At 48.4% G+C, this 24,426-nt stretch overlaps 1 protein-coding gene across 1 annotated transcript; it reads right to left on the bottom strand.

Annotated features, from left to right (window-relative positions):
• Positions 1–3,190: 3,190 nt before the first annotated feature.
• On the bottom strand, positions 3,191–24,120 carry LOC144097712 (uncharacterized). Its single transcript, XM_077630355.1, has 7 exons — positions 24,062–24,120; positions 23,778–23,950; positions 23,064–23,168; positions 18,180–18,257; positions 13,738–13,893; positions 7,851–8,093; positions 3,191–6,291 (listed from the first exon to the last, which is right to left on the bottom strand). Exons 1-7 carry the CDS (start codon positions 24,118–24,120, stop codon positions 5,471–5,473), a joined length of 1,635 nt encoding a protein of 544 aa, XP_077486481.1. The 3' UTR covers positions 3,191–5,470.
• Positions 24,121–24,426: the final 306 nt, after the last annotated feature.

The raw sequence follows: 24,426 nt of genomic DNA, 5'->3' as shown, positions 1-24,426 counted from the left end.
ACAACAGCCCCAGCCAGGGAAACGTACCTCCCGCTGCGTATATCCTCACATAGCGGAGCTAAACCACTGGCAATTTTTTTTCTCCTTTTCATTGCTCACTTCTCTTGTAATCGAAGATAAAATCCGTCACAAAGGTCAAGCTTTGTAACGTAAAACGAAGCGAGTTTCGTGTGTGCGGAATTATGTAATCGCGATTACTCGAGATCCGCTTTTACGAAATGCATTACGGCTTAAAGACTCTAATCCAGTTTCCTTATCTTAGCCCGTATTTACATATTGTTGCATGTGTTTTGTCATTTTTTATTATTATTATTAAGCTTCACCTGAAGACGCAGTCATCAGAAAGGAACACAAACTCGATTTTGTTGGAGTGTACACAAGGGGTAACGACTCGCCACTTGTTTTCTAACAGAGTAAGCTCGCGCTGTAATCGAGCCTTTAATTAACTGCTGCAATGGTTCGCTTCACTGTGTTATTTAGCGGAAGTTCGCAACTCGTGCGTTGCGTGAGGGTGTTTACGAAATGCCTCGTGTCCTCTCTAGCCAAAACCATTCGGCTGTGTAGTTATTCGCTACCCTTCTCCTTCGGTCCAACGGTCGCCGCTCTTTCTGATGCGAGGCGCTCATCACGGCTGTTTCCTATTGGACAATTGGTCCCCCCTTAACGCGGTCCCATCTCACAAACGGCACTCGAGCATTTCGTCAAGCTGCTTATCATTCTGCCGTGTTTCTTGCCTTAACCTGTGCCTCGAGCGACAAAGCGTATTCAAGGCCGGATAAGAAAAGGCAGCGGGTGCCGTGTTTAATTACTCCCGCTGCCAGAGATCGGTGTGCTCCGTTTGATTAACAGTCTTTCCTGTGATATATGGTCACTAGGTGCACAGGGGGGAGACTCGGTGTAGCATGGGGTCGCGGCGCCGGTTTGCTGGAGCTAGTGCTGGAAGCTTAGAAACAAACGATTAAGATGAGCAAACGGATGAGAAGGGAAGTCGATGCGCCAAGCACGCTCCCACCCGCCCCGCCCCCCTCTCTCTGTTTGCTGCTCCTCATCGGCTTCCCTGCCGCGCGTGCTGCTGCACGAGGAATGCCGTCACAATTCCTCTGTTTCGTATACCAGAGAAGGCATGCGCGCGAACCCCTCCTGATGGTGTCGAGTTCGCGTCCTTGGCGGAAGCCGCCTGCCATGCTCGGAGCCTTGCTTAATGCGATCTTTGCTTCACATAGCCGGCGTCCTTTTTATCACATATCCTTATCTCCCGCCGTACTGACTGCCATATCCCAGCAATGTCGTGGGCGTGGCGTCCCTCGAGCCGTTGACGAAGGCCGATCGCAGAAATGAAATAGAATCGTAACGAAATAGCTGCATTATTCCGGCCTAATATTGCAGCTCTACTTGCATGCTATTTAATATTTCCCTTCGCCACATTTTTGTCATCTTCGAGAACAGCCCACTCGGCACTGCAAGTGACAGGGGAACAAAGTGGAGTTGAAAGAACTGTTACATTATCCCTGGCCAGGTGTGTACTCGTTTTTTCTTCTCTTGTAGGAGCTTTTAAATCGGTTTTATTTTCTGTCAGGGTGCGCATCTCGGCACTGGTGATGTGTGGTGCCCGGGTAATTGCATAAATGCGTTTGTATCTTTTTACGTCGCGATCGAGGCGTCACTGTGCGTTTGGAAGCGTTTTTACCACTTTAGCATTTAAATACGGGGTCTTAGCGATTGCTGCTCCTTGAAAGCGTGCGAAGTAAGGATAGGAAGCTTAACGGAAACGATATCCTGTTAAGGCCACGCTTAATTGTAATAGCGAAGTTGTTAGCATGTACCGAAAGATGAAGGAAAGCAGGTATTTTGTCATACCTAAGGTAGGTTCAGCTGTACGATCTGAGGAGCAATATTGCCTAATGTTACGAGCATTAACTTTTGGATAATGCGGACCGCACAATAGAGAGTTTTAGTTTCACGTACGTAGAGGGTTCACGTACGCAAACGTGAGAAGTCTACGTAGCCTGCACGCAGGTGGTTTGAAACCCTTATAGTCACACGTACGCGAAACACGCCGCGCGTTACGCCTAGCGCCATCTACTAAGAAACACAGACACTGGTTCTAGCCAAAATCATCCAAGACAAGTCATTAAGCGAAGCCATTCATAGCGAGACCGTTGTTATGACGACGACCAACGCTACTTCGTCAGGCTTAGCAGCTGAAAAATCGCCCTTCTGTCTGAAAAACAAAAGCTATTTGTCGCTTGAAACCTTATCCGAGGGTAAGAATGGGCAAATCGAAGGCGAATACAGCAGTTTAGAACACCATATCGCCTCGAGGGATTAGCGACGAAGCTGTTATCGCCGTGAAGCGGCGGGCAGGGTGCCGCCATGTTTGTCAACCCTACGTACGCAAGCAACGCAAAGACCGCAACGTAAAAATCCGAATCTCACGTACGTACGTGAGACTCGCTCATACCCTTTGCGTTCTGCGCATGCGCACTGGTCACCCGTAAGAGCTCTACGTACGTGAAGCCTCTACGTACGTGAAACTAAAACTCTCTAATATCCCGCACTAGAAATGTCTGTCAAGTTACTGAAAGAAAAATAAATGAGTATGTTATAGCTAGGTCTCAGACGCGTCATGGATCTGGATCATGGTCATGGATCAGACGCGACATGGATCATGGAAGTCACGTCATGGATCTGTGTTAAGCAGCACATGACTAACTGCGCGACGCCTTGTCAGTACATTTTGGCTAGTACGTAAACCTGTCAGTTTATCCCTGACAGCCATTTTTGTGCACATGATTGAAAATGAAAGGTTAACCTTCAGCCGTTTACGTCAGTGTTCACACTATCTAGCGAAAAATAAATAAAGTGGAGAAAGATAAGAACTGAAAAACAGAAAGGATGAATGACAGTCACTGATGCAGGTTTCTGTTTGTGTGAGAGAGGAGGTGGGAGCATGCGCCCGGTCTGATATTTTGCGCATGGGCTTCTGCCAGTAAAGCATAACGAGCACTTAGCTGTTAGATTAATGCATCAGACTGCCCCTAGTTTTTCTAAGGACCACCAGGAGGAATCTAAGCTCTATATTATCTTGACGCCAATCAGGCAAGTTTCCACAGCACATATACGACAGAGAACAACCCTGGAAAGTAAACAAAAATAAAAAGGCAGGAACACACAGCTGGAACAGCCATGAACTGTTTTATTGCTTGTCAGTATTGCCGCCGTGATGGAGTCAGAGACAAGGTTCCGCGATTTTAGGTGAACATTTACGTACTATACCATTATTTTACATTTGATTAATAATGACGTCATGGGCCTTTCGCTTTCTGTTAAACGTAGGAATGGGCGGAGCTTATGATGAGGAGAATGGTTTCCTGCGATGTCAAGCTATTCTCATCAGACCTGAGAACAAACACCCGAGCGAAAATGTTTATTTCACATAGGTTATGATGCTTTCTATTTTGAACGTCAGATCATATACAAACTTAAGCCGTCGCGGTGGCTGAGTGGTTATGGCGCTCGGCTGCTGGCCCGAAAGACGCGGGTTTGATCCCGGCCGCGGCGGTCGAATTTCGATGGAGGCGAAATTCTAGAGGCCCGTGTACTGCGCAATGTCAGTGCACGTTAAAGAACCCCAGGTGGTCGAAATTTCCGGAGCCCTTCACTACGGCGTCTCTCATAGCCCGAGTCGCTTTGGGACGTTAAACCTCTTTAAACCAAGCCAAACTATATATAAACTTCAGTTATCGCAATTTCGACTAGGCTGAAAATGCATGTCCCCCTGCAGGGACACTTGGGTTCCTATGTGTGTATTTCTTAGGCAGTTCAGGATATTCCGTTGCTCTTGTAGACATCCACAAACGCTGCCAGAATTTCACGCCAGTCATAACTTGAAAGAACCAAGTGTTTATTATTCATAATCAACAAATGAGCTGCATGTCCAGGTTTCTAGATCTGGGTCATCATTCTCCGGAGCTGAACTCGCTGCCCTCCACAAAACACGTCGATGTAAAGTTTGAGGGGTTGGTTCTTCACTGTCACTGCGAGATGATGCATCAGTGTATTCCTCAGTATTACAGCCGTATGCATTATTATCCTCTTCTTCACTTTCAGAGTTAGATATATCAGAGTTATTACGGTCACAAATTGACCTCAAAATCTCTTAGGCCTTGCTAATAGGCAGGGCCTAAAGAAACAAAAGTTTTTTTTCATTTATAAGCTGCGTACGTTGAACAAAAAACGTTTCATCACCCGGAACCAACCAAGAACTGGCAGGACTGGGACCCAATGTCCCCGTGCAGGGACATTTCTTTTATTATACCGCTGGTGGGAGAAAACTAGGTTTTTTTCGCAATGAACTGCACTAAAATGTCCTTTAAGCCATTGCGATTCTAGACATATCGAATACGGTTCCAATCAAAACAGTTTTCAATGGCAAAATGCGTCTTATCTCTCCGTCGCATGTAAAACATTCTCATGTTTATTCCCGCAATGTTGTCTTCTTCACGGTGCGAGATATCTCTCTGCGCTTTTCACAGGTGGCGCCACAACGCTTGTCCTTCGAGGGGGACACTAGGTCTACGTTATACATAAACTGAGTTTCTCGTCAGGATCTGAGAACCAATGTCCCTGTAGAGGGACAAGGGGTCTGTAGAGGCTATGGGACTAACTTTTTACTACATTAGTACATCAAATGCAGAGGTGCCTCGTGTACATCGGAAATGATGAAACACTTGCCCATTTCTTTAGATGCCACGAGAGGGAGGCACCATCTTCGGGATGAGGAGTTGAGGGTTACTGCTGATAAAACATCTAGATGGATCATGATCTTGGATCGGTGGCACGGACGGTCGAAGACAACGATACGCGGATACTTATTTCTTATTCTTTTCCCACATCCCGCCAGACGCGGATGTCCGCGGACACGACTTAGCATTCTTTGGCCAATGTTTGAGAACCTCTGGACCACTTTGCACCTTGCACTTTTTTACGCACTGCTCACGACGTCGAAGACAACGATACGCGGATACTTATTTCTTATTTTTTTCCCACATCCCGCCAGACGCGGATGTCTGCGGACACGACTTAGCATTCTTTGGCCAAGGTTTGAGAACCTCTGGAACACTTTGCACCTTGCACTTTTTTACGCACTGCTCACGACGACGAGGTCTAATCGAGAAGAGTCATGAGCGAAGAAATCCCGTTCTGACCTCAGATGAGCGCGAGCTGCTTCTTTTGAGACGGTTCAGTTTCGTTCACGTGATCAAGTGCGACATCTTATAGTTCGTAGTTTCTCGCACCATTAGCGATCACGACACAGCGTCGACAGATGGTCCTGTCTTTGTCTGCCGAGGTCACAGTCGCTCGTCGCCTAACGCAGCTGCAGCCGCGTCACGCAGTTTCAGAATAAATAACAAGCAAGGCGCGCTGCCATGCACACCCTACGGACAACACAGCGGAGGAATCTGGATGCTCAGTAAGGCCTCCAGACACTGTGGTGATCGGCCGGCGTTCGTAACGAGTCCAGGACGGAACCAGAGAGCGACGGGGTCTGCGACACGACGTCATCCGTGGCATGCTGCGGCTGCTGTTGCTGCGACAACGACTGCTGCTGCTGTTGCTGCTGATGGTGGTGCTGCTGCGTCCTGATGCCGGTCGCGTCCGCCTGAAGGAGCGTGTCTTGCCGCTGCTGCTGCTGCTGCTGTTGTTGCTGCGTCGTCCCGAACCCTGCCGCGTCCATCACGCACTTGAGGTCGTTGCCCAGGAACTGGAAGGACGGGTGGGACATGGACCCGTACAGCTGCGGGTATAGGAGCGACGGTGGCACCACCGGCGGGCTCAGGTAGACGCCAGTGGTCGTGTGCGGCTGGGTCGTGGTCGTCGACGTTCCCGTGGACGCCCCGTTGCTGCCGTAGTACGAGTGCGCGGGCAAGAACCCGCCGTAGTTGGCCGGGTTTGGCAGGAAGTCGAGGCTCGAAGAGGAAGGCGACGAGCTCGAACTGCCGCCTCCGCCAGTGCCGTTGCTGCCCAGCAGCAGCGAGGGCGGCGACTTGGTGACGCGAGGCGGCGTGAGCAGGGAGTCGGTCTGCTGGTTCTGCAGGCCGTTGCTGCCTCCGGACAGGGCGTTGACGTCGAGCGTGAGCGAGCGCGTACTGGAGAGTGGCGAGTCGGACGAAGGCGTCGAGGCTGTGCCCAGCAGCGTGGAAGGCAGGGCGGCGGACCCCGCGTGGCCGCCGATCGAGTCCACGGGACAGGAGGCGAGGCTGGCGGGAGAGTGGCTGCTGTCCAGGAGAGCTGCGAAGGACAAGTGCAAGAAAACGCCAAGTTGAGACAAAGAAGGGCACATTTGTTTACAGCGGAAGTGCTTGGCTGACTTTCTGAGCGCATTTTCGAACCTTGGTTCTTGTCAATGATAATTGGTAAACACCATGTAAATGATTGGAAATTTTGAAAAATGTGTTAAATGACTGTAGTTTAGGTGTGCCACTGAATACTGAGAAATACCGCAGTGAAATCATTTTACGAAGAATCAACAGATCCTAAGAGAATTTTAGGTTCCGTAGCGGTCACAAAAACCCATCGTCACTTGTTTTCCACAGGCCCGTTTAGAGGCAACATGATCATACCGCTGTTCTGCTGCACGCCTCAGCTAAGGTGATGAACTAGAAAGTAACGGCAAGGGTAGTGATATAGCGGTAAAGCTATTCCAAGGTGTGCTACTTTTGTGTGCCTGGTATCCGCGGTGCCTGATATCCCAGTTCCCGGTAACCGCGGTGCCCGGTATCCGCGGTGCCCGGTATCCGTGGTGCCCGGTATCCGCGGTACCGAGCTTCATACTGCAGCAACTAAATAAAGTCCAGTACAGCGTCATTTGTATTCGCGAGTCGTGGTAACGCCTGCACTACCGCCTTCCGCAGGTGGGAATGAGCAGCGCATGTCCTGCACGGCGTTTGCTCAGAGACTCGCGGCTGCTCGGTGGCGTATGAGCAGCGCAAATTATACTCACAGTTGCGGGAAACGAGCGTGCTGACGCCGAGGCTCGGATGGCACATAGTGATGGTGCTTTCATTGAGATAGCCTTTTCAAGATCAGACATTGGCGCCTTGTTGGCACATTTAATGCAGGCGGCAATGCAGTCGCACTGGCATGATCCGAGTCATCAACAGGACCGCGTGTGTAAGCTTGACGCTGGCTCACGATTACATTTCCCATCTGTGGTGGTGCGACGTCATGGGACTTTACTCCACCGGCTACGGCTTGGCGTTGCCTACACCAACCACTATCTTCACAAGATCGGCATCGAAAGTAACCCAAATTGCGCACAGTGCAACACACCAGAGACTATTGGACACCTTCTTTGCGCGTGCCCGAAGTATACTTCTGAAAGAACAACATTGGAGGCGACCGTGAAAAACCTGGACTCTCGCCCTCTCTCTGAGGAAACTCTTCTGGGCGCAAGGACGAGACGTTCTGATTGGTGGCGTGTGACAAAAGCCCTGCTCAACTTTTTGTGTGAAACAGGCCTGGATACTCGTTTGTGACCGCCTGTGCACAACCTACATGGTTAATGACATGTGTCGGTGTTGTGTTGCAGACACCAGTTTTGAGTTTTATGTGTGTCCAGTAACCGCGATGCGAGCGCCAGCCAGTGTTGTGTGTGTGTGTGTGTGCGTGTGCATAGACATCACCCGTGAAACTCATTGTATTATGCCATCATCAGCCTTCATTCACACTTTCCTTTTCCTCCTCTTCCCTTTCCCCTGTGTGGAGTAGCAGGCCAGGGCCCTGTTACCACCGGCCGACCTCTCCGCCTTTCTTTCATTACAATTCCCTTTCTTCTTCTTCATACTCACAGTTGTGCAGCGAGAGTCCCGTGGCGCTGTCGGTGGCGGCCACCGCGGCCAGGGAGGTGACGTTGGCAGCGAGCGAGGTAGCCGCCGCGGCGCTGGCGTCCAGAGAGTAGCTCACAGGCACGGGCGCCGTGCTGAAGCCGCCGGTGCCTGTGGCCGGCGCCAGGTACGGGTTGTAGTGTGGGTACGCCGCGCCCCAGTGGGCGTCGGCCGCCGACAGTTGCTGAAGCGCCGCTTGGGCCAGCTCTGTACAGACACGGAGACAGAGGAATACTCGATGAGCCATTCCTGATCTTTTTGAAGGCTGCCCCGCCTTTGTTCTCCCGTTACTTTCCGGAATACCGCACGGTGGTGGGCCAGCCGTGATTGCACAGGACACTGCTTGCAAAAAGTTTTTTTTTTTAGTTTCTGATGACTTCTTGATAAAAGCATAGTAACTGTGTATTCACTTTAAGAGATCAAATTTCTGAGAGGATATGCCCTCACCGTTATTCGTACTCAAGCCACGCATTTGCTTTGTTGGACCAGACTGACCTTGTTGGCCTTCCACACTGAACCATTCCATCGCAGTAGTAAACAAAATCGACCCAATACATGTTATGGACACATATGTGTACACTGTGACAGAAGGGGCTATCCTCCGCTTTTGCTAGCACAATGCACGCCTCCCGAGCTGCAATCATCGCCGCACTGAGCATAGCCCCTTTTTATCGCGTCTAGAGCTAAAATGTGTGAAGAGAGATGTTCTCGTGGGCCTTTACTGACCTCAAGGCAAGGGTTCTGCAAGGAAATATCGCCGTGCGCCTTCGACAATGTTCTGTGACGTGTCATTTGGCTTTCGATGAGGAGGCAATAATATCCTCAGGTTACTATCACCTTAAATACATTTTTCTCCCTGCTTTTGAAAAGATGAGCCAGAATTTTAAAGTCAATCGCCGCAATTCAAACTCGCTCACGAGACTTTCCCGGTTGTGTCACAGCCACTCGTAAGTCTCCGCCGTCCTCGTCGACTGCCGCGAGCGGCCCTAGAGAGCGAGAGAGAGATCTAGCGGGGGACATAACGATTAGTTCACCGATACTCTTTCCGCGTTTCGCTCGAAATTCTTTTTTTCTCTCGCCGTAACGCGGCCGCGTACACAAGTCCGAAACAGTTCATTCTCGCGGCTGTGATCGGGACCAATATAGGAACCCTCTTCCTGACCCGCGACGGGGCACCCAAAAGGCAGCCCCGCAGCCCTAACCGGGGAAGAGAGAGAGGAGGCCGTTCCGTGTATTGACTAAGCGTCAAGAGGCGAATCATGCCCGCTGTTTGCACCGAGGATTGCGCGGGGTCCAAGGAAACCCTGTTGACCCGGAGCTCCTCTCCTCGTAACTCCCCCCTTTTCCCTACTCCCCATCCCTCAGGGCGGTGACGGCGGCTGCCGCCGATGTCCGCGACGCCTGTTGTCCGAGGATAAGGTTATTACTCCGAGACGTCCCTTCGCTCGGCGTACATCTCCCCGGCGTGAGTCCCTCTCCAGACCATGCGCTGCTGCGGTGTGTGTCTCGAGAAGCAGTGTTTGTTTACGCTCGGTGTTTAGACGGCGGGGATCTCCGCAGCGGTCTTGACGAATGGGCCGTAAAGGCAAACGGATTGCACGATTATCCCCGGCCGCTCTGGAGTGGCGCAAGGTTGAGCTCTTGTATTACACGGGTGCGCTGTGTAGTACAGGTGTGCGCGAGAAGTGCGCCGCTTGGTCAGGTGCCCCGCGATTAGTGCCGGGGCACTAAAGCGTGTTTCGATTACGGCCTCTACGTTGCAAACTAAAAGGTGTAAGAAGGCACAAACTTCTCTAAGACATGAACTATGTATGCTGCTGCCTGCACCGCTGTAATTTGTTTAGTGAACGCCGAAGTATACAAAGCCCTTCTTTGATACCCGATAGGCGCTTGTGTTAGCTATCTCGCATGACATAATCATGTCTTGCATCCCATTTTGACCATGTCCTGTGGCACTTAACGAGCGGGAAGAGCAAACGGGCTCACAAGCGGCGTTTACATGAACTCGACTAAGTGGAACGAGCTGGTTTGTCTGAAAAAGAGAACAGTAGTCGGGTTTATGTAAGCCCTATCGGGATCGATTGAAGCGGGTGACGAAGCGAGTCAACTCCTGCAGGGTGTAGGCACTGCCTGACCCGCTCTGCGAAGTACCTGCAAATGCGGTCGGGTGAGGGAGTCGGATTAGCGGATTCAGAGAGAGCCTGCTTTTTACTTTGATGCGGCCTTTCTGCGCCTGCACTTCATTGTTCGAACACTGAGCGTCGCTGCTGTCGCACCGGTGATGTCTATTCGATATCTAGTTCACGTAAACTCGCAGTCGTCGAGTCGGGCTGACCTTGCTCAGCTTGACGCCTTGCTATATGTAACGTATATACCCGCTCCTGTCGCATTCATGTGAGCGAAGCTTCTGAGGTAATTTACTGGCGAAGGAAAAAGAAAAGATTTGTCGATGCGTGAAATCGCCCCCAGTGCCTCTTCAAGAACAGTATATGGTCCGCCGCCATGTGCATTACTGCGTAATTGTCTCTAACAGGCTTGCATGTACCGCCTCCGAATGACGCTGTGGCCTCTCGATGTCTGTTTTTAAAATTGAGAGCAGGCTTGCTATTTCGCCAATACTTGTGGAGGCGCATTTCGGATACGTTGTGTTGTCTTTTGAGGCTCTGTCTAGAAGCACCGAGTCATGCGGAGGTCTGATTGTCGCATTTAATTTCCAAGCAGTTTACACGCGGGCATCTAAGGATACTATGCATTCGAAGAACAATTTAGAGGCAGGCTGTGCCTTTTCTTCTAGTCTTTCTATTTCAAATGATCAGCCAGGATGATCAAACGATGCGCGTCTGGCATGGCATGCGACTTCAAAGATTACTATATATATAAACTGTTCCCGATATCTTTGTTCGCGGTTGTATGTGCCGAACATTGCGCCTTACTCTGGCAAACACGCAAGGTTTGACGAGCTTGGCTGAAAAGTATCCCGCTCAATCGTCTGACTGATTGCTATGCATGATCGTCACGGAAAATGGAGTGGGTGGCTTTTTTTCGTTTTTTTGTTGCTCGTCGTGCTTTACCTTCTATTGTCGCAGCGGACTTTGATACCTAGCCGAGGGGAGGGGGGGGGGTCTCTTTTTAGTGGGCTATGCAGATCCCACAGTAGGACCGTTCTTTTCTTAGAGAGTGCCTAATTATCATCCAAATTGAATTTCTCGCTCTTTCATGTTTGTTCAGACCGATGCTCTTTCGTAGTTTGTTCTGGCTTTATTATCGCTCGTATCTCGTTCGCCTTCCGTCTGCGTATACCAACTCCTGAAAGCACGCTATCTGCTGCCGGCACAACTCCGATGCGCTCTAATCTAAATTCTGTGCTTGGCGTCGTCTCATAAATTATTCGCGAAGGATTGCCTTTTGTTCCCACATTTGCCGGGACAAAGCTCCGTAAGCATCATAATGTACAGGCCGTTTATAGCGGGCACACGGTTATTAACTGAAACGTGATTTTTTTTTCCTGTTATTACAATCAGCTTTAACGTACTGGCTACATCTTGAGGTAGAAAGATGCTAACGACAAGTTCACAGTGCATTTTTTTTGTATATGTACGAAACGAAATTTGCGCTGTGTTGTGTTGTGTTGGGTTTTATGACACATAGGAGCTAAGGCCATCATGCGCCAAGCTCGGGGTACAGAATTGATTTCCTGTAAAATGTTCAAGAATATTAAAAGGAAGTGATTCTCTGCCGTCTCCGAATAGGCCACCGGCACCTTACGCACAACTTCCTGCTAACAAATCAAGACAAACCTGTTTGCGATTGCGGAGATGAACTTATGGTTAATCACATTTTATTTTAATGTGTGAAACTAGAAAAACTAAGAAAAAAGTACTTCACTCAATTTTACCATGAATGCATTCCTTTCCATCCAGCATTGCTCTTAGATGATAATGCCATTGTTAACATACCTTCCGTTTTTTTTTTAACTTTTTAAAAGAAACAGGCCTACTTGAAAAACTAGTTTTTCAACCATTGGTTTGCTTTGTTACATGATACACTTCAGCCACTTTCTCATTCCTGAGAAGAAGGCTGAGGCTTTTTATTTGATTGGTTGGGAGCCTCAGGAGCCTTGTCCAGCCAAGCTTAGCCGCTAAGGCAACCTGACCTTCTCTAAGGCTTTTTACCATTAGCCATTTCCAAATTTCTTCTCCTCAGTTATTACTAGGCAGTAAAATCTTTTTAGGCCATCTACACCATCGACGGTTTTTCATATTCCTAAACATTCTACAGAAATGAAATTTCATTCAAACTTTTGGAAGAACAGTGCTAAGCGGCCCCTGTTCGGATTTAAAAAAAATGCAGTTGATAAGGAAGCTCGCCAACTAAGGATGGTTACGTTAGCTTCTGCAGGAAGCAGCGCGCAGTTATTCGGGCCAGGATGTATTATCTTAAAGGCTGATTTTGCGTGAACGCATGAATGGAAACATTTTTCATAAAAACACAGAAATCATGCGTGAGACCAACCGCTAGAAATTAAGTCGTAACGTAAGGCGGACACAGAGCTCTGGTGTGGAAGGCAGCCAATACTGCTGCTTCATTTTTTCTCATTGTAAATAACTGGCGCGAAAACGGCGATGTGTAAACCAGAGTGACCAGGGCGAGCGCTTTTCTGTAAACACTGCGCCTTCGTTACGCGCAGAATATATGCGCTGGCCAAAGTATACATACAAACAAAGCGGGGTTAGCTGAAAAAAAAATTCTACTGACATTCTTTATCCGTTAGCGAAATGATCGGCTGGCTGACGCACAAAGTAGCGGATTCAATGATGTGGAACTTCGTGACTGAAATGCAAAACCGCGCGAAAACGGCGACTACCAGCAGGACAGACGGCACACTGCGTTGACTTACAGGCACCATCTATTCACCCACATACATAAAAGCATCTGCTCAGTGTCCAGAACCGCACTGGTTTGTAAACAGTCCCATCTCTTCCTTTTCCTTCGACTGTTGTCGTTGCGATACTGCTGCTGAGTGCACTGTTCTATACACACTGAGCGTATGTTTTCGTGTGTGTGTGTGTGTGTGTGTGTGTGTGTGTGTGTGTGTGTGTGTGTGTGTGTGTGTGTGTGTGTGTGTGTGTGTGTGTGTGTGTGTGTGTGTGTGTGTGTGTGTGTGTGTGTGCGTGCGTGTGTGTGTGTGTGTGTGTGTGTGTGTGTGTGTGTGTGTGTGTGTGTGTGTGTGTGTGTGTGTGCGCGTGCGCGTGCGCGTGCGTGTGCGCGTGCGTGTGCGCGTGCGTGCGTGCGTGCGTGCGTGTGTGTGCGCGTGCGTGCGTGTGTGTGCGCGTGTGTGTGTGTGTGTGTGTGTGTGTGTGTGTGTGTGTGTGTAAGCGCTGCATGTTATCTGTACCCGTTTTACAGTGCCCATTTTTGCACTCTTCTCTATCTCGGTCGTGTATACCAACTCGCCCTCCCTCACTTACACGTTGGCATCTCGACCGTGTCGCGTTTGCGATTATCACTTTGGCCCCATTTCTTGTTCTTTTGCCTCTGCATTAAAATACGTTTCAGGTGCGTCAGACCGGCAGTTCTGCCCGAAATCGCCGAGCGCATGCGTCGTTTGCCGTAATAAGCACAGCCTGCCTTGTCATTGGACGTCAGGGACTTAGGGCGCCCAGTGCTCGCCGGGCAATGAATGCTTTCCACGCAAGGAAATAGCAAGCGACGATCGACCTTGCACTTTTTTGTAACGTACTTTGTACGTGCCGCAGCGATGACTCAGTGGTTATGTCACTCACTGCATAGCTGTCACTGCATAGCGTTAAGTAGTCATCATTCTATTTCTATGCATCGCAGACTGACTGACCGTGATGCGAGCCGGCACCGGGTATCCTCCGCGGTATGTCCAGCGCCCACTGCTCGGCTGTCTTCCTCCGAAGGTGATCCCACTCGCGCAGGGGGTCCAGGAACGGAGGCCTCTGGCCGAACGCGCTGGCGAAGGCGCGGAACTGTTGCTGCTGACCTGCGTGGACGAATGAAGGGAAGAGAGAGAGAGAGAGAGAGAAATGTTCTGTAAATGCAGTGAAGTCGGGCGCGCCCATCTTGGTTGGCTCCTTCAGCCAACTCTGATGTAAAACTTTTTTTTTTTTCACAGACCGAATGACTGCCGTTAAAGGACTAGAGGCATAAAGGGATGCCAAAACGAAGCAAGCTGCTTGTATAGGCTGGGTCGTACCTAAGAGCACTGCGGGGATATAGGAGGCGCACGCGGAGCTTTTCAGTGGGATTTCGGAACATTCGCGCCGCGGTCTTTACCGAATCTGCGCGCCTCACATTTACTAAGGCAAGCGGAGGATCGTTGCGTAATTGCATGAAAAAAGTGCTACACTTGCGTGTTTCCGTTTTCGCAAAGCGGTAGAATTTACGAACTGACGGCTTACACGGCAGGGGACACGCGGCTGCATCAAGGCGTGAGTTGATCGCGGACGGAGCGAATTTGAGGCAGCACGTTGCGGGTTGGGGCGATGCATACGCAGGTTGTGCGTGTGCATGTTGGGACCATGCGCTGTAAAAAAAAAAATCGCCCTCAAAGATGCATTAATGTGGCCATTACGTACATTATTGTAGCTTCCAGCTTGGGTGCGATGTTAACTGAAAAACCGATACGATGGACGAGACAGCTTTACACCCCTTTACTGATTCGTTTACATTTATACAGATGCTTATTGATTTGCAGTTAAACAGGTGCCGATTGCTTACAGTTCCACAAGCATCAATTGCTTCGAAAAGTGCTGCTCATGTTTGTGGTTCGTGCAGTCTTAAAAGAATGCCGCTAGTCACTAGAAAAAGCTAATAACGACTTTTCTAAATATGCTCTGAGGCTATAGTCATCGCGGTTATAACGAAGATGACCAGACCTTTATCGAGACCTTTCACGGCCTTCAGTCTTTCAAGGCCTCTCTGCACATGTTAGCAGTAGAGTAATTTTTTTTTGTATGCCCGCAGGAGAGTCATCGTATAATTATTTCTTAGTGCATTCTAATAGTAAAAAGGTATGCCTCTAAAGCGACTAACCTCCAGCAAACCTGCTCGCGGAGTAACAGAATACTAGCACATGCCATATAAAGACACGAGAACACAATCAGCGTAAGTATCTTTAAAACACTGACGCACAAAGCCTCCAAGGAGGTAGAATTAAATCAGAAAACCAACAACGACAGAGCGACCCGCTCTAATCCTCGACTCATCTACTTGCTCCAAGTTTATCTTCTATGCGTCCTAATTTCTGCAAGCCTCCCATTAGAGTGACAGCCGCCAGGCAGTTATTTACTTATCAAATTCTGACGGCGCAAACGCTAAACACAGCCGCGCACGTCAACCTGCAAGTGTCCGTTAAGAGAAAGTTCAAATCTTTTGTCACTACACTAGGTGCATGCATGATTCAACAACTGGACAGTCGTCCAGAAAGCCTAAAAGCACCCTTACGTACCCGCATGCCTGTGAGCCTGTGTACATCCGTGTGCCTTTGTATTAGCCGCGGTAACCGTGTGCCTTTTAACAGTGAATGAATGCATTAATGTGGTTTGCGTGCTAGTCCGCCATTTCTAGAAAAACTCGTGTACCTGTTCAGCTGCATCGCAAAAGACCGTCGACTTCGCTACAGCCATCATTTTAGCACCCCTGGAGATCGTATAGGGCTATAAGCGCAAAGGTGAAGCACAAAAGAGGTAGAGGTGTGGGCTGAAACGATGTGCTACAGCAAAGCTTAGATTTTGTTTAGACCGTGAGCGTTGCCTACGCTAACGCTTAAGGCTGTTGTTAAAATAACGTCTTAGTTTAAATGGAAAACGAGCATTTTATTCGTAAAATGCGAAACAGGATGCGCAAGGAGCGCGTCACGGGACAACTATGTCGGGAAGCAGGCGGGGAGAAATAGAGGGTGTGGTGAAGGGAGGGGGTTTGTTTCACACCACTCAGCTCGGCGTCCCTCTTTTCTGATTCACATATGCGCGTGCGAAACGTAGCCGACGCTAAAGCAACCGGTCAAAGCGTCAGAGAGAAAAAACTATTTTTCGTCTTAATTTATATACCCTAATCAGTCGTTCGAGACGACAGAATGTCTAACCAGTTTGTGCGAACAAATATGTTGCTGTCGCACACTGTCGGCGTATTGCGGTATTACAGGTGGAATATCAGTATAATCTACGTATCAAGTTTGCAGTGACCACAGGTCTCGGTAAAAAAGCGTTAGCTTTAGCCCCAAAAAGCTGTTCGGTACAAATTTTACAGCTGGACGCCCTACTCCAGCTGTAGTGTACATAGTGTTGTGCGCGCGTGTTTTTATCCCTTTTTCATGAACATATCGGGCGTGCAACCTGTATATATTTATTATTGCGTAAATATTTTTGTGCACATTACCTCTCCCCTCTATCCTTTCTTCCTGTCCCCTCACCTCTTTCACTTTATTTCTCCCTTCTGCCTGCTATCCTTTATTTCCGCTGCCCCAGCTCAGGTGCTTCAGTATCGATGGCAGATGCCGGGGCTTGAAAAAATCTTTTCCTTCCTTTTTTTATTATTTTCTAACAAAACCACTTACTACTACTACTACAAATTTACCATAACATGTTGTCCGGAAGCCAAATGGGCGAGCAATAATTACGTCTGAATTTTTTTTCATGAATTATGACTTCTTCAGGCGTGACCATAACTCGGCACAAATCACTATTGCCCAACAACACGAGTCAGTGCAGGCCAAAGAGCCGAACAGTGAATCCCAAGATTAGTAACTAAACTTACAAGGTTTATTTTGTGTGTTTAGTTAGTGTCCGCTTCAAGAAACCTCCGCTTGGTACAGCATTCGCATTCTGATGTCGATACGTGATCCGCGTACGCGCAGCCACAGTGGCACCTGCCACCGCAAACTTTTTTTTTGCTAGAGCTACTTTGTTCGTGGTTACTTCATTCGCGCTGATCGTATACCATAGCAAGCGTCACAGCTGGCATGTTTGACTCTAGACCTGTAACCATCACAGTAGGACGAAGCGGCCTGTCTCTGGTAACACTGAGCCAGTGAAGAAATTTGTGAAGCACGGTGCTTCATAAGTAACGCATCGAGACGTGAGAGTTTTACACTTTTCAGCTAGCAATAGCGTGTGTCCATGTCACGAGGGACACTCATATCGCCCATTTTAGCACCTATCCAAACAAGCATCTCGCTCTTTCTTCATTCGATATGTGCAGGTTCACAGATATCATGGGAATATCTGAACCTGCGTCATAGTCCTCGCTTCAGTTAAAACACATGCTGCGAATCCTGTTGCATAGTGGAGCGGCCTAGTTTTTCTGTATACAAGTTGATAATATACCGGGTGTTGCAACGAATTCTGCCACAAATTTCCTAGAACACTTTTCGTGGTCTAAAAATGGCATCTGGGGAATATTAATGCCATTGTAATTGGACGCCAGAAGCTGGTGAACCAGTTTCTACTAGTTAACTTTTTAAATACTACCACTGGGCGCCTGCTTGCAAGTAAAGATTTGTAGCTGGCCGTTAGTAAGTCACATTAGTTTTTAGCATTTCGAAGCGCAGTTACCGTAGGCGCTCTGGCTCAAGAAATTTTGGCCCTGTCGCGCGCCTTTCGAAAACCGCGCGTCTGTGTCGCGTCCTCAGCATTGCCCTGGAGCAGCGAACAGCGGCGAGCATCGCAGCGTGGGCGGGCACAGGGGGTCACGTGGCACCTACGCCATAAAGTGACGTGCGCAGATGGGCGTTGCTGTTCACGCGCAAAGGACGCGCGGTTTCCGAAAGGGGTAACGAAGTCGCCACATTTTTTTTGAGCCACAGTGTTGAGGGTAACTGCGTTTCATAAATTCTGAAAATTGATCTGGCTATTACTAACGGCTAACTCCAAACCTCTAAGTGTAAAGAGACGCCTAAAGGCAAAGTTGAAAAGCTAGCTATTTGAAATCTGTAAAACAGCTTGTTAGTTAGCATGATTCACCTATTCTCTTCTGTCCCCTAAAACTGGTATTATCATGTCAGAGAAGGCGTCTTTATACCTCAAAAAGCCTGTATAAACTAGTGGTAAGTTTCGCTAAAACACCCAGTACATCTATTGCAACAAGAAAAAGCTCGCATTATTAGAAGTTGCATAGAAAGCTTTCCTCAGGAAGTAAAAGATAACGCTTTTAATGGCGCTATGCCGGTTACCATTTCGTAGTTGTTATTGGTGATGTAAACGTTCGGAAAGAGCACTGAATATTTCTCCAATAATAGTCAATGACTTTTTGAGCGCTTAGCTTACGTACCATTTTGGAATGGCAGAAGTGAGGCCAGTGCTGAGTAGGGGTGATACCAGCTGTTTCCATTCGACAGAAAAAGTCCTGCTGCGAGCAACAGATAGCAAGTGTTTTGGGAGTGGCACTGCACCTGAGCGGGCGCAGCAGCACTTGCCACACCTTGACGTATAGTCGGGCTCTTCACGAAGCGCGCACATACTTGCGTATGCCAGACGGTTTAGAAAACACAGACCGTGAATTGCCAATCTGAACTCGGCGATACATCATCTCTGGCGTTTTTTTTTTTTAAGGAAACCCTAAATATACAGCGTGGCGAACAGAAACTGCAAAGTTCAGCTCACCGCACTATTTTACTGTGGAATTCTCGCAGCAGAATATTTGAGCGTCAAACAAAGACAGTGGTTAGTGCCTTTCTGGCCAAATTCCTTAGCGCTTTTACTGCCACGGTAATGCATACTGAGAACCATGCATTATCAGTTGGCTATAGTTGACCGATGCAATTATGTAAAAAAAAAAGACCTCGCATTTTAAATCTATAGCGAACGCTGTTCTCCGCTAATTTGACCGCACGCGATTTCAACTTTCGCAGATAACTGTGGCAAGCATGAAGGTACTGCTGCAAATATATTTGATTTTCTCGCAGTAATGAACAAAAAAGCAAAAAAAAACGAACAAACTGATAAGATCCTGATAGTGCCACCAGTGACTTATATTTGATAAATTATTTATTCAGTTCGGCAGGTCACAGTTCTGTGCTCATTAGGTTATCCTCGGGGAATCGAATATCAGAGATTCGGCAGCTCCCTGGAGTTCATTTTAACTGTTAAAACGCACATGAAACGTCATCGATACAACGAAGGTCGCCTCAGGAACAGTGGGCATTCTAGTGGAAAACAGCTCAGCTTTTTTAGCCCCCTGTAGGAAAGAAGCAGTGCACCGTCGGTAACAGCGGTCGTTGTTGATAAATAAGGCCGTTAGAGGAGAAACGGCGCCTCTTTTCAGAGCAGCCACGGAACACGCGTTATCAACCCCGAGAATGGGGCCTGCAAACCGAAGGTTAAGTCCACAGATCTCGAACGCGCGCGCACCTCAAGCCACCGGTGCGGGGGAAACCGGCCGCCAAATGTGTGTTCGATCGACGGCAGACCTTGGCTCGCGCCAAGGCGCAGGCTTACATAGTAACTCTCTTAGGAAACACGCAAACACTCCGCCCCCCAAAGCAGTCCTTGGGGCCAAGTGTCCGGCGCAGCCCGTATATTCAAAAAGCAACGGAGACAGATAGCGTAATCGACCCTAGCTCCGTGGCCGATCTGTACGGGCTCTAGTCAAGACGCGCGTGCGCTTTGCTTGGGAGGGAGAGGGGGGGGGGGGGGGGTCATTGGAGATAGCCCAGTTTTCTGCCAGGTCTGCCCAAAGCCGCGGCAGCCAGTGTTTGTTCTTGCGGTACCGATCTGCGGCTTGAGACAGATAAACAAGGAAGCGCCCCCCCCCCCCCCCCTCCTTGTCCTCGTTATCTGTCTTCTTCTCACCGCGAACCTCGGAATGCCCGCAAAGACCTGGCCTGACAACAGGGAGCCCGTGGAGTGAGGGACGCGATTGTGGCTGGGCGAGTCCTCAAAGGGTTGTGCCATCTACTCCGGTCTGGCGTCCGGTGTATTTGACATGTTTTCTGGCTGAAGAAAACGAAAAGGACAGCGTGGGTCCATTTTCAGAAAATGGAAGCACTGCCAAAAGATGATAGCAAAGAAATAAGCGCTTCTGTTGTGTCCCTGCTGTCTTTTTTCTTCGCTCTTTTGACGCAGTTTCGATTTTATTAAAGGTATCCCTCAGCAACTTGACCGACGCAGGTATACTCCTAATCATCTACGCGGCATGTTGATATTAAGTCGACCTGCGGACTAGAGCCTGTCAATTACAGCCTTCTGTCTTACCGATCGAGAGTTGTCTGTGGCATGCTACCAAGGTGCTGTCCACTCTTCTTACCAATACCGTTCCCGCTTGGATATCAAGCCTTATGAAGATTTTTTAACTCTCGCCAACATTCCTGAAATACAGCTCCGTTCTCCTGAGTCCAGAAACTTGTGTTTCTCATTTATGTATTACTGAAGAGAGAACGGACATGATCGTGGTGTTCTCGAATCGAACCAACTGATCTGTTACTGAAGCTCATTTTGAGCTTAGTGGAGTAAATTTAATAGCGGCATATAAACTTGCACCACCGCTTACAATCTACTTGCGTTATACACCGTTTCGCTCGTAACTCACATTGCTCTCTGTCACAACAGCCTCTGACGAAAATATCTTTTTTTTTTTTAGAGTCATCGGCGGTTCACTGTTCTTTCATGAAGAGACGCATAGGGTAAGCTTCGTATGACCTCGACAAGTTGGTTTGAGCTGGAATGTCGATTAAAGTACCACTTATCGGACTCAAATAAACGTATAGTAGGAAGGGTAATGAGCGGTGCCCCCCTGGTTGATTCGCTTAACATGTTCGGAGAAAAGCATTGACTCTATTTAGACGCGGCACTTATATTATCGACAGGTGACAGGAAAAAATAAGCACTGCCTGGTTTCTGACTCGCGTTTGGGCGCTTCTTAGGACCCCGAAGCCTGCCGCTATCTTGGATATTCCTGCTCGACGCTGGGCGCCACTGTGATCCCTGCCCAGTTCAATCGCAGTATCGAGTTTATGCAAGCGCTCACTGCTGGCTTGTATGCGTGTTGCCGTCGTAAAACGATCTGCCCCTTCAACCACAATCAATGTCAGGAGGAAATACCTATGCTGAAGGGAACGTTTGAGCCTCTAACATCGGCATGAGAAGGAGAGCGCCGCGCCCGGAGTTCTTTCTTCAGTTTTGCAGTTTCGTTCTGCTTGTACTGCAGCGAATTATTTTGCCCTCAATAACAACTTGCTTTGCATGCCATCGGCAGCCCGGACACGCCCGCTGCTGGCCAGAAGCTGCTGCCATTGGCTTTTGGATTATGCTTGTCCTGCACCTAATGCTGTCGGCCTATTTCTCCCCATAGTCTCATCTCGAGACATGACTTTCACGTAACCTGCTCAGGGTGGATTTTTTCTTTTCTTTTTTTTTGGAGGGGGGGGGGGGGCAAAGGGTGACGAGAAATTTTACGTAGGAATACCATTTTCAAACCTGTTTTTTCAACAAAAGAAGTCCAAGAAACACAAGGTACAAATAAGACCCCCCCTTCCCCTCTCCCCCAAATAGTCCGCTCTAAGAGTGCCCATAGATCCGGTCCTGCTCCTTCTACACAATCCTTCGCTCGCAATCCACCATCAGGTTATGCATTATTCACATTCCACATCCTGCACAAGTGCCCGTCGTTCTCGTAGTTTAAGCTAAAATATCATGAACTCTAGTTTCTTCTCTCATCTACGCTACGGTCAGTCTGTTATCGTTACCTCTGTTATTGTTCTTTCCTTAGCTGAATATATGAAACCTGAGTTTACAAATATATTTCGAGACTTTTTAGAGCTATTTATGCGTTACCACGACGGCAGTGACAGTTCGCTAGCACGAAAGGAAACGCTGAGGCTGTAAGCGAGAACGTCAGCTGAAAGGCTTCAATTTCTACAGTTCGCTTTATTTCAGAGTAATCAACTCAGTCGCAAATTTAGAACGCAGCATTATCAATCAAGGAATAGTACGCTTGTGTACTACGAAAAATATCAACGGATCCACTGTCGTTTAGATATAAACCGCTCACCAGAACCTTCCACATCCAACAATTTATTTTTCGACAGGTGCAGTGAAGGCGTGGACTCCGCAAAGATGTTCCACGCCTACGCAGGGGTATCACCCTCTAGTGTTCAAGAAACCGCGATATCCGGGATGTGCTACGTTCGATGCACAGCTAAAAGCCACAAATCACGGTTCTCACGTATTTTATATGGCCACAGGTAAACATTCTTCACCGCCCACGCCGCTTATCTCTGCGTCAGCAGGGTGCTTTTGCGCTATCAGCGGAACATGAATGCCAGCCGTCTGCTCTATGCTGTCCGCCCAGGTGTGGACCGCGATAAGAACGCGAGGACTAGGCCCACTGGAGAGCTTGTGGTTCACTTTCCACGGCTGAGTTTTCGTCCAGTTATGTGCCTTCTCGGCCCATTCTCTTTGTTCTTGCTTGCTGTGTTTGTATATCTTTAAATCTTTGAACAATATCTCGTTCGCATTCATACGTCACAAAAGCACTTCTCCCGTCTAGCGATTACAACTTTTTTTTTTTTTGCTTCCTGATATAGACTTTTCGCGCTCTCTATCGTCAGACAATAAAATGGGCTTCTCAGTGACGTCATTTCGCGTTGGGTAAGCTGCACTTCGGGGTTGGGAAGCTTGCTGAGCGCAGTATACCCTTATGCTAGCCTGCGCATCGGAATGAATTTCTTGGAAAGTTGGAGATAAGGGCCTAACTCCACAAGGAACAATCACATTGTTAGGTATATTTCCAAAAACATTGGCAGTTGAAACACACAGAAGGCATGTGAGAATTAAGATGGCGACCCGTTGATTCTATTTCGGTAAGCTGCTTCGTCGCCTTCGCGAAGTAAAACCGAGACCGAAAACACAGAGGGAAGCAATCTGGAATTTTGAATTTTTTATCTTGTTCGCAGCTAGCGTAGCTATCGCATCGTTGATTTGCGCCGCAGTTGGGAATCATAATAATAATAATAATAATAATAATAATAATAATAATAATAATAATAATAATAATAATAATAATTGGTTCTGGGGGGAAAGGAAATGGCGCAGTATCTGTCTCATATATCGTTGGACACCTGAACCGCGCCGTAAGGGAAGGGTAAAGGAGGGAGTGAAAGAAGAAAGAATGCGTGACCAAAAATTATGACGGCAGCGTTCACTGTTATGCACTCACGTCTTGGCTCCCGGGGTCCGTCGACGGTGACCTTAATAGCCTTGGCATACGTCGCCACTTGGGGAGGATTGGTGCTTAATGTGATGGTCAGGGTGAAACTTTTGCCTGCAAGGAAAATAAATGTAGAAGTTCAGTTCGAACGGCATAGTGCACGCTAAGCGAAATGCAAACCATGACGACAAAAAAAAAAAAGAAGACTGCACTTGAATCGAGGCAAAAATGATACAACGCCCAGCGTTCCTGCTGCGTTCCAACTCAATGAATTCATATTAAAGACTGCAGGCCAGACCTGAGGCGTCTAACACTTTCTCGTTTGCGCAAAATGGGCTTGGATCTTCCGATGCAGTGCAGTGCTTGCGCCAGCTGTAGCTGCTGCTTAAGGCCCGTTTGGCATGCTGCGAATTTACCTTCCTACACTGCTAATTAGCTGCAGCCTCTGACGTCATAAAGCGATTTTTAGTCAGTACTTTCACGTGCAACGCATTCCCTGCGAATTCGGTCGGAACGACACGCACGGTTGCTTATTTTTGCATAAGCAACTCCTGATTAAACGTGACAATAAAGCAGCACAGAATGTGTCTAAGTAGTTACAATCACGGGTGCTTTTAAATAAAAATCGGCATTTCTTATGTTTTCGTTAGAATAAACAGTGACCGCAAGTGACGGGACGTCATGATGCTCGCCATTGGTCAGTCGCAGAGCGAACACACTTACTCTGCCAATGAATTCCAACCGGACGGAAACCGACCGCAAGCCGCCTGCGGCTGCACCGACGGCTGTCTGCCGACGCAGATTGACGAAATTCGCAGCGTCGGGCGGGGATATTCGCAGCATGTGAAACGGGCTTAATGCTTGTGTTTGAGAGCACGGTTGTGCGACTGAGTGCACTAGTATAGAGCACAGCGACAGCGCTGTGACGGTGCCCTCGCGCCGATAAAACGCCATTTTGAACTAAATCAGAAGTGCGCCAGTACCACTGCGATAATCTGGCGCTGTACATTCGGGCAGCAATAAAGACGCGGTCCCAGAGAAGGAACGGAGGCATGGCGAGCGGCATTTTGCTCTGGCTTGCGCTAGAAGCATTCCCTCGTATTGCAATGTAAACCTTTCCCCGAAGTGTTTGTTAACTTTATGGGAGAAAGCGAAATCCGCTTGAAAAATTTTCCAGGCTCAACCCGTTTCTTCTATACCGTTGTCTAGGCCACTCCCTCCTACAATTTTAGAGCAGCAGAACGTTAAGCGTCGATATTTTTACCTCGCCGTGTCAGCAATATTTTGTCCATCAATCCGCCTACACCAGTGGAAAATTCCTACGAATAAAATAATCCGAAATAATATTTAGCACCAATCGGAATTAGAACCT

This window comes from Amblyomma americanum, chromosome 7, assembly GCF_052857255.1.
Source record: "Amblyomma americanum isolate KBUSLIRL-KWMA chromosome 7, ASM5285725v1, whole genome shotgun sequence".
NCBI lineage: Eukaryota > Metazoa > Arthropoda > Arachnida > Ixodida > Ixodidae > Amblyomma > Amblyomma americanum.
Note: the sequence above shows the minus strand (reverse complement) of the source record. Positions and strands in the feature narration are given on the sequence as shown.

Bases quoted from the DNA above. Each gene is read 5' to 3' on its own strand.
- LOC144097712 (XM_077630355.1), bottom strand. From the start codon at position 24,120: ATGCCGCTCGCCATGCCTCCGTTCCTTCTCTGGGACCGCGTCTTTATT. The intron at 18,258-23,063 runs GTGAGTGCATAA...TGTTGCTCGCAG, and splicing joins CGGACCCCGGGAGCCAAGAC to CAGGACTTTTTCTGTCGAAT. The intron at 13,894-18,179 runs GTACGTAAGCTA...TCGTCCACGCAG, and splicing joins ACTTCTGCCATTCCAAAATG to GTCAGCAGCAACAGTTCCGC.